At 49.2% G+C, this 18,910-nt stretch overlaps 1 protein-coding gene across 1 annotated transcript in view; it reads left to right on the forward strand.

The window, feature by feature from the left end:
* The window catches only part of LOC142578808 (uncharacterized), a 70,350-nt gene extending 56,890 nt beyond the window's left edge, over window positions 1–13,460 (forward strand). The window contains exon 2 of the mRNA XM_075688400.1: window positions 9,207–13,460. Within this exon, the coding sequence (XP_075544515.1) occupies window positions 9,207–10,169 (963 nt within the window). The 3' untranslated portion in view covers window positions 10,170–13,460. The remainder of the gene's footprint in view (window positions 1–9,206) is intronic.
* The last annotated feature ends 5,450 nt before the right edge of the window (window positions 13,461–18,910 follow it).

Here is an 18,910-nt window from a genome sequence, read left to right on the forward strand (position 1 = left end):
CAAGAATTAAAAGGCGTAAATTAACGTCGCTGGAAGACTCACACACCGTTACAGAGCGAGCATGTGTATCGTGCCCTCGTCAGGTAACGCTCGCAGCGGTGATTCTGTGTCTGTGGAGTTCTGTTGCCGTGCGCGAAGTCGCAAGTTAGTATTCTGATCCCATCGGTCGCACCTCTGTTCGCACAACATGTGATTAAAAACAAAAACAGCAAGCTATCTTACTGATATCTGGGAACACGTTTAGGAGCCCCAGTCAGTAAAATTTAGAGAACAACTCCACTTCTCAGCGACGTCCCATAGCAGCCCACAGTGCTGGTTTAGTGCGTTAATCGACATATTCTTATCATGGAGGCATCGCTTGCAGACAGGTAGAAAATCAGCGCATGTGTTAACGGTAAAATGCGAATTCAGGCTATTCTATTTGGGATTAATAGGAAAGACTCGACTTTCCCAACGCCAACGAGCTGGCGCACGGCCGCTCGCGGGGACTCACGCACCGCAGCGATCGTGGCGAGCGAAGCGGCCGGGAGGGAGGGGAGCACCGAGACCCGCTGCTCACCTTCAACGAAATAACAACGCACTATCAGCTGTCGAGGAGGACCTTCCCGCTACCCCACGCTAAGCTCACTAGACCACAGTCATCGATGTTCAGAATGCTTCAGACAGTGTCGTTCCCCTCGAGAGGCAGACTGAGGCTTTATTCACCAGAGGTAGAGCCGCAATGTCCGGATTGTGGCGAATCGTACTGCTCGCTTGCGCACATGCCCTGGCAATGCTCCGCGTTAAGCGGCACCGTGTTCAGTAAAGAAGGCTGGGTGGACGCCCTGCGAAGCGACCACCACCAGACCCAGCTCCGGGCAGTCCAGAGGGCTCACGAAAGGGCGGAGGCTCACGGGCTTCCCGTCCCAACGTGGGTGCGCCCCGCGACCCCTGTCGACCACTAAACCAAGAGTGTATGAGGAGGGGTTCCTCAGGACTCAATAAAGTTATTTCTTCCTTCCTTCCATCCGAGCAAGTTATGATATTGTGCGATATGGAGTCTATAGGAGTAACAGCTTCCGTACCAATCGGAAACAGCAGTAGAGAATTAGTCAGAAGGGTGACATTAAGAAATTATCTGGCATGGGTGGGTTATACTAAGGCAAGACAGGTGGTAACTCGAGGCGCCTCAAAAAAGGCATTTGTTGTGTTGCAGCGCGTTTGATTAGGGATGCCGATAATGGCGTCCTGCAGAAAAGTGGGTTGGAGGTTTAGGCGAAGAGGACGGACAAAGTCCACGTTATGAAACGAATTTCACCACATTCCGTTCGCATAGTCACTAGGGTTGAATCACTGTTCCTCTAGCGGGTAAGCGATATCCGGGGCTCCGGTGTATGCAAAAGCATACAGATGACGCAAATAAAAGAAACGCTTTGTCTTTCAATTAGCTTACGAAACCGGCGTTTCCTTCGCACGGGGGCTCTTTTCCGTCTTCCAAAGGTTGTCGCCAAGGCACCGCCAAGCTGAAGAATTAAGTTGCTTTTTTTTTTCTCTTCTTCTTCACACGGACGTATCTCTAGCGCATGCTCGCTCCAGTATCGGCAATTACCGATTCTGACTCGAGGGTGTAAAACGCCTTCCGCCGTTGCACACACGTCTCACTGTTGTTCGTGTTTCTCTCCGAGGCTCGTTGGAAGTTTCCGATAATGATTGCAGCGCTGAAACGCTAAATGGCAGGGTGCGCTCCCCGCCACGCGCGCGAAATCATCGCTCGATAATTCCGTTGCAAGACACTCGTGGTGGCTCGTTAGTCGATGGATACCCCGGGCCTTGTGTCCGGAATTTCATTATCCTGGCCGAAGAGCAACACGAGAGCGAAGCATTTTTTTTTTTTTTTGCGAAATCCCGAGCTGCGCCTCGCGCGCCGCCGTCAGGCCCGGAAATTGTCTTCGTTCTGAATCCTTATTTCTTGTTCTGAGAGAATGATCCTCGCTGACGACGCGAGGAGTTGGCTCATGGCGCACGTGTGGTTGTGCTATTATTTCTGCGATATCGCTGTACGTAATTGCGAGCTCGTTCGGCCCAATTTTCTTTCTAATTCTCGCCATTTCGTAAATCGCAATCCGGTCTAGGCAACGAAAGGCGAAGGTGGGAGACCTTCGCACAGATGTTACGTTTTAAAGAGAGGAAAAAGAAATGCTAATTTAAACCCATTCTTCTTTTATGGCACATCTGTTGCCTAATGCCGCAATTTAGTTGACAATAGGCGAACGGTAGTACCACGCAGATAATTCATCTCGCTTGCCTTCTGGCACTTGTGAGCCGCTTGCTTTCGGAAGACCGCCGTAACCAAATTACACCAAGGTTGTCTGTAGACCGTGGGAACGTATTTTTTAAAAAGAGAAGTTGCCTATTCTCCCCGTTTGCGGGTCGCTGGTTGCCGATTATGCAACACATTATACGCCTGCACGTGCGTTCTAATAGACAAATCGGGCCACTTGGGCATGTGCAACTGCGCAGGTGGCGCAGGGTATATGCGAAAACATTCTTGCGCGATTCCGGAAGATTGGTATGCACCACTGGTTTTGCGCCCAAACAGACAAGTGGTGCAAGAGGTGAAGAACAGAAGCAGTGGAACGCGAACGAGGAAATTAAACAAACAAAATGGAACCAGTGCGTGCTTTGAGCAGGGATCGTTTAGCTGCAGAAAAGTAAAATAGAAAAGTGAAGCGAATACATTTCGGTGAACAACAAAGAAAGCTTCACATATCACCGATTCCCACATTTGCGTGGGATCCAACGAATTTTCTTCTTCTGCACGGTTTTCGCATTATACGCGTCCCCAAAGTTTCATTCGTATTTGTCAATCCGTAAGAAAAGAGAAACTAGGCGCAGTTATCCCCCGTCCCAAAAATTCTGGCTGCCATAACAGCTGCTCAGGATGCACAAGCTTGCTTATATAGGATCTCCATTTCCTATCCGACGAGTCCAATCTGTCACCAGCAGCTGCCGTTCGTAATTATGAGTCCTCACCTCAATGTCCGTGCTAGATGTTGTGCTGGCTTCTTGCTTCCGTTTTCTTCACGTTCCCGTCAAATTCAGCGTTTCAATCTCCGTGGCCCCAAATGCTGGGCTTTTCTGGCTCATACGGCGTCTGCCTCAGTAGCTACGCGGCAACGCTATGTGTATTTGTAACGTTTTGCAATCTGCCATTGCTTATTCAGCGACTTGCATTCTGCAAGCAAAGACTCAGTGAGCCTCAAAAGAACGTGCACACTTATGCGAGAAATGAGCGCGCCGAGTTTACTTGGGTGTGTTGTCTCGCAAAAGGACCCATGCGTAGCAGAATTGCGAAGGCCGCGCTCTGGTTGTTATTCGCGTGCCTGTCGATAGGAATGATACGCGAACATGCGCGCACGCCAGAGAGATTTCGGCAGTTTCGTAAACAAACTTACGGTGTTCTTACTTTTCTGTCGTTTTCCCAGCAGACGCATGAAATTCTGCTACGTGATTAAAAAAAACAAATAACGAGAAAATGGGGACACACTTGCCTGTATCTGCCATTGTTCTTTTTTATTATTTTTATTAGTTTTTTATTATAATAATTTTGTTATCTGTTCCCAGGTCAAAGCAACAGAAAAGCATTTGTCTTTAACACTGTCCATCTAGGCAGGTTGTACTTGCATGCAGTGTGAACGAGAAAAACAGACTTAGTTGCCATAAGGTCGCAAGTTCGATTCTCTGCAGCATTCTCACCGATCAGAATTCATAAGCATCGTATACTTGTATTTGCAAGCGGTCAAAATTAATCCAGGCACAACCACTGTGACTGTCTATGGGGAACTAGATCTAGAAACATATGACCCTGGTGCAGCCTTCTAGACTTTACCTACTACCACAGCTTATTTAGAGAATCCGCACGTTTGATGTTATGCGTCCACCTACGGTTAGGTTGTACGCCTTCATCAAGTACCTAAGATGCGCTAGACAAGCTTTATTTTATTTAATCCACGCCCGTTCAAATACAATGACCGCTGCTGGAGTGTCAAACCCGCAACGTCGCATACTCTCCAGCACAATTCTATAGCCACTGGTCCAGTGCGGCGGATCCTCTTCCAACTTTCAACAAAAGCTTTCTTCTTTATTTCTTTTTTTTTTGGGGGGGGGGGGGTTCGTTTTGTATAAACCTCTACCACAACTTCACATGCGGACAAAAGCCATCTTCACCTAAAAAAGCCATGAGCCTTGTGAGAAAATCCCGGGTTCGAACCCCGGCTTGCTGTTTAGGGCCACACCTGCACCTGTCTCCGCTTTATTCTTCTATATTTGTGCTGTGGCTGCCACTTGCCCGTGAAGGCATCGCTCGCGGAGAGATTGGTAATATAGTATAATATATCGCGCTTGATGCCACACGATCCACGTCTGACACGCTAGGTTTCCGGCATACCTCGACTGCACCGCCTGGACTAATCCCTCTGACTACGCATTCCATCTAATCTTTCCTGAATTGAGACAACTGTTCTCTGCCGACTGGGGCTTGAAGTGCCTTTTACGAATACATTTGCTTGCCGCATCGGAATGGCTGACAGTGCTGCCTGTTCGGTGCAGGGTTGCAAACTGGATATCTATCTTCCGGTTAACCTTCCTGCCTTTCGTATCTCATTTATCTCTCTCTCTCTCTCTCTCGTATAAAACGCGTTAATATTCGTTAAATAATTATTAACCAGAAAAGAAGGAGAGTTCTGTTTTTATCCACGGTTTCATATTTCGTATCCGCAACCTAACTTCTCTGATAAGACATAAAGGAAATAAGACAGCGAGAAGACGCCTCCATTCCTTGCACCCCTCCCTGCGAGTATTGCCGAGGCCACCGTGTTTACACAAGTCCGCACCAAAATCCTGCTTGCATTATGTAGACATTATTCGCATTCCTTTTTCCTCACTCCCAGCGCATGCGCCATAGCATTGGCAGTGCATATTCGACACGTAAGGTTTCAACACAGCTGCTCAATCATATTTGCAAACCTCTTAGGTTTTAGTTCCTACCCCCCCCCCCCGCTTTTTCTTTCTTCTGCAAAAGAAACGTGTTTTTTTTCTTACTCACTATATTGCGAGTAAGCGCTCAAAGCATGTTTATTTTATTTTACGAATGAGACGATATTTCTCTTCTAAATTTATTCCAGCTGTGCTTCCTTTTCCTTTCTTTGTTTTTTTTTTCTCGATCGTTCCAAGTCTACAGGGCAGAATGCCTCGCGCGGCGCACACATGCGTGCGGCCCTCGTCATCGAGATTGCTGCACTAAGCTTATTGCACGCTGTCAACATTACTATCTTCCTGCTAAAGTGCGTATAACCCTAGGACTACCTCGGTTAATCGCCCGCGCATCTCGCCGAGTGGCTTCGCTGACGTGGTCCGCGCACTTTGGACAAGGACTGCTCACTGGTGAGCCCAGTTCGCGACAAGGAGGGCCTTTATCGCCGGTATCGGACATCCCTTGCCGCCGTGAAACGACTGGAAGAAAATGGAACAGTTCTTCGAAAGTGCGGTCACTTTCGCAGAGAATCGTTGCAGCCCCGCTGTGGCACCGAGGCGGGGCGTGGCTCTTTATGGCAACAGCTTAAAGAGCTGGCACGGCGCGCGGAAATCGGGTGTTAAAAAGAGTGGAACCTTCGGCGCCGGGGCGCACCGGTCTATATGCGTGATCGCGGCGGCGTCTTTCACGCGTTCGCGCATCGCACGGCGGCAGATGCGGGCCTTCTTTTCGAAAGGTGCGCCGTGGGAGTGTACGCCCCCCTCCCTTCGAAACAACGGCGCGCGGTACCTCTCGTTTCTTCGGAGCGGGGATGGACGCGCGCGCTACTCATCGACCGGCGTGCCGCACTGTCTTGAAAGATGAAGCAGTCTACGGGAGGGGAGGGGACGGCAGACCGGAAGCCACAGTTTCCATCTGCGGTCGGCGGGAAGTGCCGCACGTTTAACGAGGATTCCGCGTACAGCGGCGGAATATGGTGCGTGCATGTGCTCGAGCATTGCGCGAAAGTGGGCAGAACAGACCTCCTTTCTCTGCGCCACCCCCGCCCCCATCCCTGGGCGGACTCCCTCCGTCGACAATTCCCTCGCCTCCTCTCCGGTTATAACCGGCTGTGCGCAACTGACTTAGTTTCCGGAAGTGAGGAAGAAACGAGAGCGTCGAAGAACAGAGGATCAACAGACGGTCTGGTGCGAAGGGAGGGCGGCGGCAGTGGGTACGGGACCTTTCTTTCTTTTCTTTTCCTTCTCCTCCACAAACACGGTTTTCCAGTCGTTTATGGGGAAAAAGACAGAGCAGGCTTCGAAGGCCAGTCGCGGCTTCATTTCCTGTTGCCGCCTCGCCCTCGGTCACACCCGTAGCGCGGTTGCGTTGCTTGTCTCTGCCGAGAGCGGATACGTGTGTCTGTGTGTGAGTGGCCCGCTTTCGACGCTCACATACAGGCCACCCAGCCTCTTCTTCCTTTTTTTTGTTTTCTGTCCTCGTCCGCTGGCGCCGTTTTCGCAGAATCTGCGAAGTCCCCGAGCGAACCGCCGACACTGAGACGGTGAAGACAGGGCCCTCTCATCGCGGCTGGCTGCGCCCCGCCCCTCACCGAATCCGCCTTAGGTTTTCTTTCTCGTTCGCCAAGACGAAGACTCATTTTTCTTGTTCCAATCGGATCCGCGGCACGCCGCTAACACGCCGTTCCTGCGGCGAGCGTGTTGCCGTGTCTCTAGCACGCGTTATTCTTATTCTGTTTTTTTTTTTCGACGCTCGAGTTAGACCTCTAGGCATTTATCGGAAGCGCCGATGAGACGTACTCTCACCGCTCCCCTTTTACCGGTAACGCGCTCACCTCCTCGGTCCACGGTTTGGCGCCTTCTTCGCGGGAAATGGCCAAAGTGCGAACGAGGTCATCCGCGAAAGGCAGCTCGTTACCATCGCGACAGTAACGAGGATAGAGCACCGATAGCCAGAGAACACACCTAGGGTACTGACCATTGCGCTGTTTCTTTCCTAGAAAAGGAGAAGCTATGCTGTGCAGAGAAAGCGCTTCGTTTCGTGGCCATGCGTGGTGCGTCATTAGGAATGTGTAAGGTCGCAGCGGGATGCGTGGAGCGCATGGTGGTGGAAATCCAATTCCTAGACGCGCGAGCGCGTTTGGCTTCCGTTTTAAAGCTGGAACATTACTGTCGCTAGGGATTTGCGAACCCTCCCTTCTTCATTCCGGAACACAGTAGCGCGTGAAACATTATGTTCATGTAGGCTGCTAGATAAGCATTTTCGCGCTGCTCGGTAAAAGAGGTAGAAAAGTGGTTCGTAACGCTCGCTTCAGACGGGTGACTTCCTCACGCTTTAATGCACCGTCTGCTGCGTGCAAGCCCTCGAGTAGGATCGGTTGTAACAATGCACTGAAACTCGTCGCTCGCACGAACTTTCTTTTTTCATAGCAGAGCTTTTCACCTCCGTTCTACAATTGATCAGGTGATCCTTCTCAGATGCCAGTTGTCATGTCGCAACTTCGTTTCTATAATGTCGGTCAGGTGTCAACGTTGGTCGCAGTTTAATTACAACGCGTGCTTCGTTTCACTAAATCTAGGAGTGAACGAGGGGTGTGTACGAAAGAGGCACAGAGGTGAAAATGGCCTTTGAGCGGGAAAAAATAAAGCGAGAGGGAAGGAATAGTAAAACAGAAGCTTCGTCTCCATGGCGACCCCCGAGGTCGCAGCGACGGCGTACATTGCCTCACCACCAGCGAGCACACGCGTCATTGAAGCCCGTGCTCCTCCGGCCGCATCGTGGTTATCGCCCTCCGCACGCTCTCTTGCGCGCGAGCTTTTCTCTGGATGCTGCTTGTGCTGTTGTTGCTGCAGCAGCTCGTCACTTCGGGAAGCCCGTTGCCGTTGATCCGGGATTTCTCGCCCACCACATTGCTGGCCCGTCGTTTCCATCTGATCGCTGGCGGCGGCTTCCAAGTTGTGGGAGGCCTTGATGCGCCCCGTATACGCCGCCGCCACCCAAGCAGGGCGCGAGGGGAAGGGCAGGTCATCCCTCAATTGAGCCTCCTGCCCACTTCACTCGTGCATTGCACCGGGCCCAGATGGCCGCCGCTCTCGCAAGCGTCTTGACGGCGACCGAAAGCAGTTGGTTGGTTCGCCGTTTCCATGAAGCTCGTCGCTCGCTTCCTTTTCTTTTCGGCGAGCTTCTTTCCAGCAAGTCCTTGGGCCACTTTTGAGCGAGCAGGCCCAGGCACGCCTCGTGGCTGATTTGCGCGGATGGGCACTGAAATCTCGCCACATTCGTAGTCTCGTGCTACCGCCGTACGGCGTCCTCTTGTTGCTTTTCGCGGGAGGACGAAGAAGACGCGTCTGGCGCTTAGAGACAAATGCCCCTTCCCTCCCCCCCCTCCCTCGTCGCTTGCACCATCCTCATGCCACCTCGTACGCATGACTCAATCGTGCGTCGAGAGTGTGAGCAGAGGAGGAGTGTCGCATACGAGTACGAAAACAGGGTGATGCCATTGTGGAGGCAATCGTGGCAGCGTGAACCCCTTTCGGGCCGGTGGCCTCTGAATGAGACGGATCACTTCCTTTCAACGAACAGTTAAGCTACATGTATGTACGGCCCAGGAGGAGGGCATTCACAATATGTGGCAAAGTGCGATGCACAGACATTGTTTGAGGCCTCAAGTTGGCTTAACCTTTTTACCGTTTTCACTTCTAAACACTGCATATGCATAGACAGCTTCAATATGTATACCGCCATAGCTGTTTCTCTTTCGCGTTCAATATTTCACTATCGCGCTGACGTGCGATGTAAACCAACTTGAGCAGCCGTTTCACGCAGTTTCTCGCTATTTGACAGGAGTAGGTCGACTACGGGTTTCTCGACACTATCACATAAGTTTAAGTCTCTAGCTGTCATTACTAAGTTCAGATTCAAGGCTCGGCTCATGCGCCGTGGCTCATGCGCCGTCGTCCAGCTTTGTTAAAGCTGGACGACGCCTATATCACAGGACGCGGAGAGCACACCGCCAACAAACATAATCGATGACTGGTTTACACGTATGTTATTGTTTTTTCATATCACAGATAGCCTATTCAAATCTCACATTTTCTTTGTTACGTGGCGTTATTCAGTTTTATTTATGAAATCGTTGTAATGGAAAGTGCACTTTTCACCACTGAACGGCCCTCCGCGTTCTTTGTCCACGCAGTGCCCGTGCCTGAAGAGCCACCCCGTGGTGATGCCGCGTTCGTTTCCGGAAGAAGTGCACCAGCTGCGCTGCCAGGAGGGCCCCGAGGCCGGCACGGTCTCCAGTCTGAAGCTGCACGTTGGCAAACTGTTCCGGTCGACGTCTGCGACGACCGCCAACGGCGCCGCGCCGCCCAGTCCCTCGCCGCCATCCAGTCAGACGTCCATTCCTCCCTGGAACCCGGCCAGGCGCATTGTCACCTTCGTCTGTCTCGTGTCGCTCATCTGCACCGCCATCATCGTCGCTGTCGTGGTCGCGGCAGTCCTGCTGTCGCGCCACATCGCGCACCCGTCGCGGCAGCAGCACCGCTACCGGCGGCTCATGTCCGACGTCGCCGTGGACGTGGTGCCCAAGCCGCAGGACCTGGTCGACCGCACCAACACCATCGTCGTGCACCGCAAGAACCCGACCGCGTGGCAGTCCCAGTCGCGCCAGCTGCGCTCGCTGCTGGACAGCTACGCCGTCGAAGGCGGCTCCCGCTGCGAGCCGGGCAGCCGCTGCCCCTTCCCCGTGGGCTTGGTCAGCGACAACTGCAGCGAGGCGGACTTCTTCGGCTACCGGGAAGGCGCCCCGTGCGTGGCGCTCGTGTTCCGGCGGGCGCCGGACTGGACGCCGCAGCCCCTGGCTCCCTCGGACCTCGCGTCTCCCGCGGTGCCGGACGAAGTGCGTGAGGGCTACGACCCGGGTCTGCTGTACGTCACCTGCAAGAGCGAGCACATCAGCAGGGACATCGACATTCGTTACTCGCCCTACCACGGGTTTCCGCTTCGCTTCTTCCCGGCCGCCCGGCATCCGCCCATGCTGATGCTGCACTTTCCCAACCCGCCGCTTCGCACCGAGATCTGGGTCACCTGCCGCTTCTGGGCCAAGAACCTCGACCAGTCCAGCAATGGGAAGGTGACCTTCAAGCTGCTCGTCATGTGAGCTTCCGAGACGACTAGTGCGGCTCGGTCAGGACCCATGCAAGACGGAGCCGTTGACCTTGTCCTTGGAGCGACCGCCTCTCGGCCAGTCCTCAGAAGACCAGTGAATTCGCCGCTGACGTCGGCAGTGAGCAGTTTTAAACCTCTTGGTGCTCGCATGTGCACGAGCAGTGATCCTGCCGGAACAGCATGCGCGTCAGCATTAGGGTGTGATACTGCTGAAAGTAGCTGGTAGTCCTTGGTGCGCCTGTATAAATAGCGAGCATATCGCTGTGGTCTCGGTTGCGTAGCCACTGTGGACAGTTACACTCAAGTGCCGGCACCCACGCATAACTCTCGTCATCATTGGATTCCATCAGTGAAAGGTCACCTGCGTTTTGTGCTTGTCATCGTCACGCGCTGCTTGCCATTTATGAGACTGAAAACATGCTTCCATGTTGCTTCCTCGTGAACAAAACTGAATGTGCATATTAATATGTCGCAGTGTGTACGGAGTGCAAGAACATCCCCTGTGTGGCCGAATTTAGAAAGCACTAAATGGCGCATGACTACGAAGCAGTGATTGCCCATTTACCGAGTTCTCGTCCTTGCATAACAGCGGCGTTTCTTTCTTACTTTTATTTATTATTTTTGCTTCGTCACCAAGGTTGCTGCTTGTACAAATGGAATATAAGTCAGACGCAGCTGCCAATAACAAAATTTTGAAGAATCATGGCACCTATTCAAACAAAGTTTTGGGCCATTCGCCCAAAACTACCAACGTGGCTAATTTTTTTTTTTCGTTCGTTACGACAACTTTCACGCTGATCTACAGCGAGTTATAGTTGTACCCTGGAAACACGGATAGCCTTGCGCATTTGTTCGAGGTCCTAATGTATCTCTATTAATTTATTATAAACATTGTTTTGTTAATTGTAAGTTATAATTGTATATTGTGCGGCGTGATGCAGTGTAAATATGTATTCTGAGCGTTCATAAGCCTTCAGGCTTAACACGAGTGACCGAGTTCGTAGCCTGAACTGCACGATGCAGCAGAAACCACCCGTGCATGCACGGAACATGCATGTCTTGCGACTTCCAAACACAGCGTTTTGATGTACTCCTGTGTTCGCTACCACTTCCACGACGTGTATTCGGTCCGCGAGAAGAAACCTTCTCGTGGCTGTAGGCCTGGGCCGAAGTATCTGCACGCTATTTTTGTATGAAAGCGCGGTCTAGTGAACGCGCACGAAAATTCCCAATCTATTCTACTTCCGTCGTCACAGTTTACCGCACCATTTTCTCTGAGCGTTTAAACTTCTTCACATGACGCATTCGTCACTGTCGTGTGTCGTACAGCGTTCATTGCAAGTGATCCTCACTGCCTGTGCCTTTTGAGGGCCCGCCTAGTGAGTGGAAGAGTGAAAAGGTCGCTGCACTCTTTTCTGGTAGATATTTTATTAGTGATGTTACCAAACTACACGATGAAGCAGTCATCAGCAGTCACATGAATGTTGCCCGCTAATCTCGGAAAGGCTTCGTCGCAAACCTTTTTCCCAGATTCCCTGATGATTATGATAATGATGATGATCCTTTTAAATCAAGGTAGTGACACACGCTCCCGAGATCGTTCTTTAATATCTTCTGGTTGAGAGCTGTGCAGAGGTCATGCCTTTCATTTGCAAAAGATGGGCAGTAGCACAATAGATGTTCTATAGTTTCCTCGACACCGCAGGCATTGCACTCGGCGCTATCATTTAATGACGAGAGAAAACATCAAGCAGAGATAGGCGATATGCTGGGCTGCAAAATATGCAGTAGAGAGAGAGAGAGAGAGAGAGAGAGAGAGAGAGAGAGAGAGAGACAGAGAGAGACGCTCTTTCAAACCCGATTAGCTCGAACAGGATAGGGGAATATTTGTCGCCGCTCCGTTTCGAAGGGGATGGCGATAAAAATCATCATCACATTTTATCGGGGCGGAGTCTCGAGTGATGGAACGTTTCTGTGCTACGGGAGTCAGTCTTCCAATTCAGCTAGGTCGCACGATCTTATCCAGTTTCGCCACCGTTGTGACAACAAACGTTAAAATCACCGCACTTGGCCGCTGAACAACCGGGTAAACGTAAAAGAAAGTTAAAGTTTTCTTGTAGCCTGCGTATACTTCGCAGGACGGGAATGCACAGTTTTACCTGCGGATACTTTCAAGCTACCCTCGCTGCAGCGGAGGCTTTGCGGCTACAATGTTTTCTTTTTAGCATGAGACCGCAGCTTAATTTCTCGTTGCATTACAAAGGAATCAAAGTGCAAGAACATTCTTGTACTGTAACCTCGGTGTATGTTATACAACTTCGGGGGGACAAAAATAATCGGATACCCTTGGCGAACCCAAACTGAAGCTTTGGAACGTTGGCGATAATGAACTTGGGACCTAAAGGATCCGTGTGCTTTCCCCTCCCTCCAGTGTAGGTTAGCCAACTGCACTCAGTCATGGTCAACTTTCCTACGTTTCTATTATCATTCTCTCTCTCTCTCTCTCTGTCTGTCTGTCTGTCTCTCTCTCTCTCTCTCATAAAACTTCGCAATGTTAATTTTTATTGCAGAAAGGAGTTGGACGTCTTGATATGATATGATATATGAAAGTGCGGGCGGCGACCTAATGAAATTCCCTTTTTGGTTGATTGATCATTTTTTTTCAACTGTCTCGTGAAATGCGGGAACAATATGCCGTGCGTAACAGTATGAAACGTCGTACGTGCCATCGCAATATCTGACCAAGGTGCAAAACCAAAGGCTACAGGTGCCTATTCCAGTTGTCAGTCATTCCTTCCACAACGACACAGCGTTCCGCATGTTATGGTTTTCTTTGAAGGAAACTTTGAAGATCACCTCTATAATGCTTATTCAGTTATTTCATTATACAGAGAAGCCCTATGCTGCTTTCCTAGGTCTCGGATGCCATGAGGAGCCTTTCTGAGAGAGCACTTTTTTCTGTCATTGACTGCTTCGTTCTCCTCTGAAGTGAAGGGCGGCTTCAGGTTCATCAGTGGGTCCTGCCCCTTTATGTTCTGTGCACTGTACTGGAGGACCACGCGTTGTTTCCCTCGAAATGATTGTTGTGAATCTAGTCCTGGTTGACGAGAAACGCACCTGTGTAATGTTGGTGAAAGCGGCATTAGCGCCTGCGGAGCGCTATTGTACAAAAAGAAAAAAAAAATGTTCACCACACGTATTGCGTGTCTCCTGCCAAGTGCTGTACTCGTTAAATCATTTATTGTTTTTAAGAGCAATAAAATAAAATTTTACAACGAAAATAACAAAAGTGTATCTCCATTAATTGCTCGGTTGCCCCGGGACGTGTACAAATGCTCGTTCTGCTTAGTAACACAGAGTCGCGGTCCACAAGGAGACCAAACCTTTTCTTTTTCTTTTTTTTTTTCATGTCCTTGGAAAGCTACACCGTCTCCCAAAAGTGAACTGCCTCTTCTGCAGGCAATTACCACCGCGATAAGGCGTAGCTTAGAGTGGGTCTTTATGCCACCCTGCTATACGCCACCACGCCACAGACTTCAGCGACGGACGTGAATGTAATTAGGCCGGTTAAGTCATTGTTTAGTTGTGAAGTCAAGGATTCACAGCTTACGATATTAGTTGTGCATAATTAGGCTATTTTAGGTTGTAGTTATGTTAATTAGACTGAGGAAACAGAGTGCGATGTCACTAATTACGTACGATAATGGGATGAGGCCGCAATCTTGGTATAGTTTGATAAGGTAGACTAGGTATATTATAACTGTAGTCATGACATGAAGGTTGCCAAACTGCCACCTCGCTATAATGCACAACTGGTTATAAAGTGAATAGTTAGGATATAACATCGTAATTTTAACCTAATTACGTTAGGGTATGTTTAGTTAGCTTCATGATTTTTCACTGTGTTCATAACCATGTTGGGAGAAATGAAGGCATGTTTCTGTCAAACCACCAAGTGCAGCGGTAATTCTAACGTCGGCGCGATTAGGTGTCAAGGGCTTTAATTGAGAAAGATCGGGGCTCGGGTTCCACCGAAAATGCTCCGGTAAGGGATACGTTAGTCCACGTATGGGAGCGATGAGAAAGTAACGCAGTTTCTTCAGCGCGAAGCAGACACGCCGCAGACACATACTGCAGCTGAAAAATACCACGTGTAAGATTGGTAAGATTGGAGGCTCACTCCGCTCAAGTGTATCAATGTTCGCTACTCTTAGAATAACTTTAAAGATCACATGGTTACGGAGACGCGTGCGTAGCGATGTTCGCTGTGCTTACAGCGACAGCACGACTCGTAGCGCCTTGTAACAAGACTGAAAGTTGGGCAAACTTGATTGATGTTCTATGTAAATAAATAAAAAAAAGCCGCGCAATTTTGAACACGGGCGGACAACAGAAACACAAGGACGAGCGCTGACTCTCAGCTGACGCTTGAACACGTCACCGTGAGCGTATACAGGGTGTTGACACTGCTGTTTAACAAATTGAACTATCTCCTTAATTTGATAGTTTACTTTGCGGCATAAACAGAACGTCTTTAGTTGAGCACGTGAACTCGATCTTACCCAACTTCCATTTCTTTTTTCTAATTCCAGTCTTGCCATATAATTCGTTGGATGGTTTCATTTTTATTTGCGTTATTCTTTTTTTTCTTTTTTTTTTTTTTGATCACATGTGGAAGAAGGAGAGTAGCCAGCACCGCTCTACGAGAGAGGGAATAAGATGTGTCGTCGTCCGGGTGCTGCCCAGCCGACGCGCAGTAGGTGGGGTCCTCAATCCAGAATCACAGCAGTAAGCATGGGCATACGTCTTCTTCGCTCTCGCGACATCGCTGCACATGCGACATCGCTCACACTGTGAATCCACTCGATTTAGATTTTGTGTATCGACATAGCTTGTGAGCGATGTAGTGTATAAACGTACAAAATTGCGTGAAAATAAAGTCGTGACCTTTGTGGTGGACAAACATAAACCTCTTATGAACATTACGCGTTACATAGCATGAAATAAGAAGTGTACGCATCGCCATTAGTTGTAAAGCATTTAATGAACACTCCATTAAAGCTTCGCATCACATATATTCCAGCATGTGTGTTGGATCTGGCTATTCTTTTTTGTATTAATAAGTATGCGAACATTAATCCAATCAAAGAGAGGAGAAAGAAAAGGAGATATCTGACGAGTGCCACAATGAGGAACGCAGCATCTGCATGTTTAGAAAGGAAAAGGTACGCAGAAAATGGGTGCTGAGGGAAGAATAGGATAGAGATCAGGAGGGAGAAGGCATAATTGGTGAAGAAGAGGGGAGAGGTTAAAAGATATAGGGCAAATATAAAGAAAATAAAACAAATGAAGATATTAGAGAACAACACAAGGACGAGTCACGCATGTGCATCACAGAGGTCAGCGCGGCACTGAACATCCAGAAGATTGGTCCGCACATTGGCGCAATATTAGACCACATCAGTGATCAGAATGTGTTGACTACGATCGGGAGATGAAATACGTCGCCTTGAAAAATGATACAGAAGGGCTCTGTGCGTATTCTAGGAACCTCTATGGCGCAGACCAACGAGAACAAGCGTGCGCGAGCACAGATGCGAGCTTCGCGGCAGAAAAGGGAGCGCAGGAAACGCGGCCCGGGCGCCTAGCGAGCAGGCAGCGTGCTGCGCAGATGCACTACGCACACAAGCTCCTGCCAAGTGGAGAGTGCGCGCATCGGCGTTGATGCAAGGTGGCGTGACAAGACTCGTAGTGCAGGCAGCAGCCACAGCCAACACCCCCGAGATAGCATTTCAGGCATACGGGCGAGGGGCATTTCACGTCACTTTCCGCCGGACAACAGTTAGCAGTGCAACAGCTCAGCAGCAAGGCAGCGTTTCAACATTGGTTGGAAATTATTCGGCAGGGAAAACAGGGTGCAGGCATCTTGAACATCTGAAACGTGAGAGCTTGCGGAGCAAATGGACTGGTGTCGTCATTCCTCTGGCCAAATTTGTGCCCACGACGTGTACGAAGGTAAGAGCATTATTATGCGCCTCGAATACTCTTCCAGTAATCAATCTCGCCCTTCCTGTCATATCTGCAGCGCCTTACGCACCAAGTTTGTAAATGGACGCGTCGCAATAAAAACACATCGGCGATAGCAGGGCTCACCCGCACTAGCGCGACGACGAGACACAGCAGAAGAAGCTAATGCCAGCGGAGCGATGATTTGCGACTGAGTTCCTTAAACACACGAAAGAGACATACCGTGTTCTTTATTTTTTTTCTTCAATAAAAAAAAAGTTCCCTGAAACACGTTGCGCAGTCTGGCCTGTTCAGTTGCATTATCTGATTAGAAAGACGTTACCTGCGCTACAAACAGGAATCACGCTAATTAGATATATTGTGAAGTTAGCTTCTTCATTGTTTAATTTAGGCCACATGTTTTCATTGCGAAATATAAGCCAGCAAGTGGCGTCATGCATGATTAACAGATGTGCTAAGACTAGAAGCTCTATCAAGATTTTAGTCCCCCGAATTTGCTGAAATCAGTATTGGCGTTACAACTAAGATAATTTTGAACTCCCTGACGCACGCTGTTTGGAAACAGGTGGACTTCGTAGCGCACTTTGGGGCCAGATATCTTGAAAGTGGTGCTAGTCTTATGATTTCTGGCTAAGCAAACATGGATTCAACTACGCTCAGCTTAAATTTTACAATTGAAACATACGCCTGAAAGTTAAGAATCACGAAGTTATTTAATATTTTTAATTAACTACCTTTGCATTTCCATTTCTTGTGCAGATAATTCCCTTCTCTTCCAAAAGTGCACTTAAAAATCCGAACAATGCCATCTGCCACAGGGGAATTTTCGAAAAACTGTGCTCGAATTAATGAAGAAAAGACAGTTGGTATACCTATAGGCGCTGTGCATTGAACATCACGTAGGAGCAGCCCAAAAGGAAGCAACAAAGGAGCCAGTTTACCGCAATGTAATCGATATAACTGAACTCTTCATTATGAAGAGAAATAGAAGGATGATTGTCGCAAAGAATGACGTTCTTAAAGATGTGATATGCCTTTGAAATTTCTCGAGGTGGTCGGAATAAAGTGCCACATCTCTACGATGCCTGTAGCGTGTCTACCCTGCACTATTTTTTCGGTTTCTTTGTTTTGTTATACCACCGCAACTCAACGCCACGGCAAATGCTTCAATACGTAACTAACCTGATTGCGCTAGTGTTATCTTTCCGAAAGCCATGAAAGTTATCTTCAGAAACTGCGAAACGTTGGGTGAGAAAGAAAAAAGGAAAGAAAAGGTCATGTAGCAAGTTTACGTCCGCATGCTAACCAGCTGTTCCGTCAAAAAAGGAAGTTTAAGTTTCCATCAAATTGCCGTGAGCATATATCAACCGCTGATCATCACATTATTCTTGTGTAAACTTACAGCCTGCAATATGAAACATTGCGAATACACTCGCACTGAAAGAGTTGCAAGCTTCGCATTTCGCATGTACTGCCACGCGTACCGATAACGCGGCTGTACCTGACATTCACTCACGATGGAAAGCGGCCTCCCGTGGCCGTCAGATTGCACCATACCACGCCCGAGCGTCTTATGTCGCTGAGTTTAGAACGCATGACCCTAAATTCGGCACACTTACGGTCGGCCGCAAAAGTTTACGGACGTGGGCTCCACAGAAAATGTGGATTTCATTGTTAAGGCATGGTGCTTGTTATTTAATGGATCGCTGCGTAGGCCACAAATGGCTACTGCAGACTAAAACTTTGAATTAGTCGCGGTGTTCAGAAATTGCGGAAATTCAGTTTTCTTCCGGGAATTCTGCGGTATCTCAGTGGTACGGCGCTGCTGTCAGTTGTTGAAGATGGCGGTTGTGCTTCACGAGTCCATAGCGTACGAGCAACGAAGTGTGATTCGTTTTCTATGGCAGAAGGGACGAATGCCAATTGAATTCGGGAATGCAGCCCACGTATGGGGAAAGGTGTCTCGCTTTGAGAAGTGTGAGGTGTTGTGAGTTCGCAAAAGGCCGTGAAGACATGCATGACAATGAGCGTTCGGGAAGGCCGCGTGCGTCGCTGACTGACGACAGGGGCATCTCAAACTCAGTGCTGCGGTGGGACAAATGTCTGAAACGGTGCGGGAACTATGCGGGAAAGTAGTGTAAGGTACGTAGAATAGTATGTATATATGTAGTTACATGTATGTACTTTATCTGACCCGCCGTGGTTGCTCAGTGGCTATGGTGTTGGGCTGCTGAGCACGAGGTCGCGGGATCGAATCCCGGCCACGGCGGCCGCATTTCGATGGGGGCGAAATGCGAAAACACCCGTGTGCTTAGATTTAGGTGCACGTTAAAGAACCCCAGGTGGTCAAAATTTCCGGAGTCCTCCACTACGGCGTGCCTCATAATCAGAAAGTGGTTTTGGCACGTAAAACCCCAAATATTATTATTATTACTTTATCTTGGCTAATAAAAAGTAGGGGCAAAGCCTTTCTTATTCGTCCTCATACTTCGATTCTGAAATCAAGTAGGCTCGCACTTTTTGTGAATCTTTTTTTCTGACACGCGGACAAGCTAAAACCGAAACCCTTTCACAACCTCTTCCCAGCTGGTCGGGTCATATTTTAAACTAATAATAATCAATGGCAGCTGATCTCCCAAAGCGTTTCGTATACTGTAATGTTGCGCGTCTCAGCTTCGTCGATGTTGTTTTATATGTACTCCTTCG

The sequence above is a fragment of the Dermacentor variabilis genome, chromosome 4 (assembly GCF_050947875.1).
Source record: "Dermacentor variabilis isolate Ectoservices chromosome 4, ASM5094787v1, whole genome shotgun sequence".
In the NCBI taxonomy this organism is placed as follows: domain Eukaryota; kingdom Metazoa; phylum Arthropoda; class Arachnida; order Ixodida; family Ixodidae; genus Dermacentor; species Dermacentor variabilis.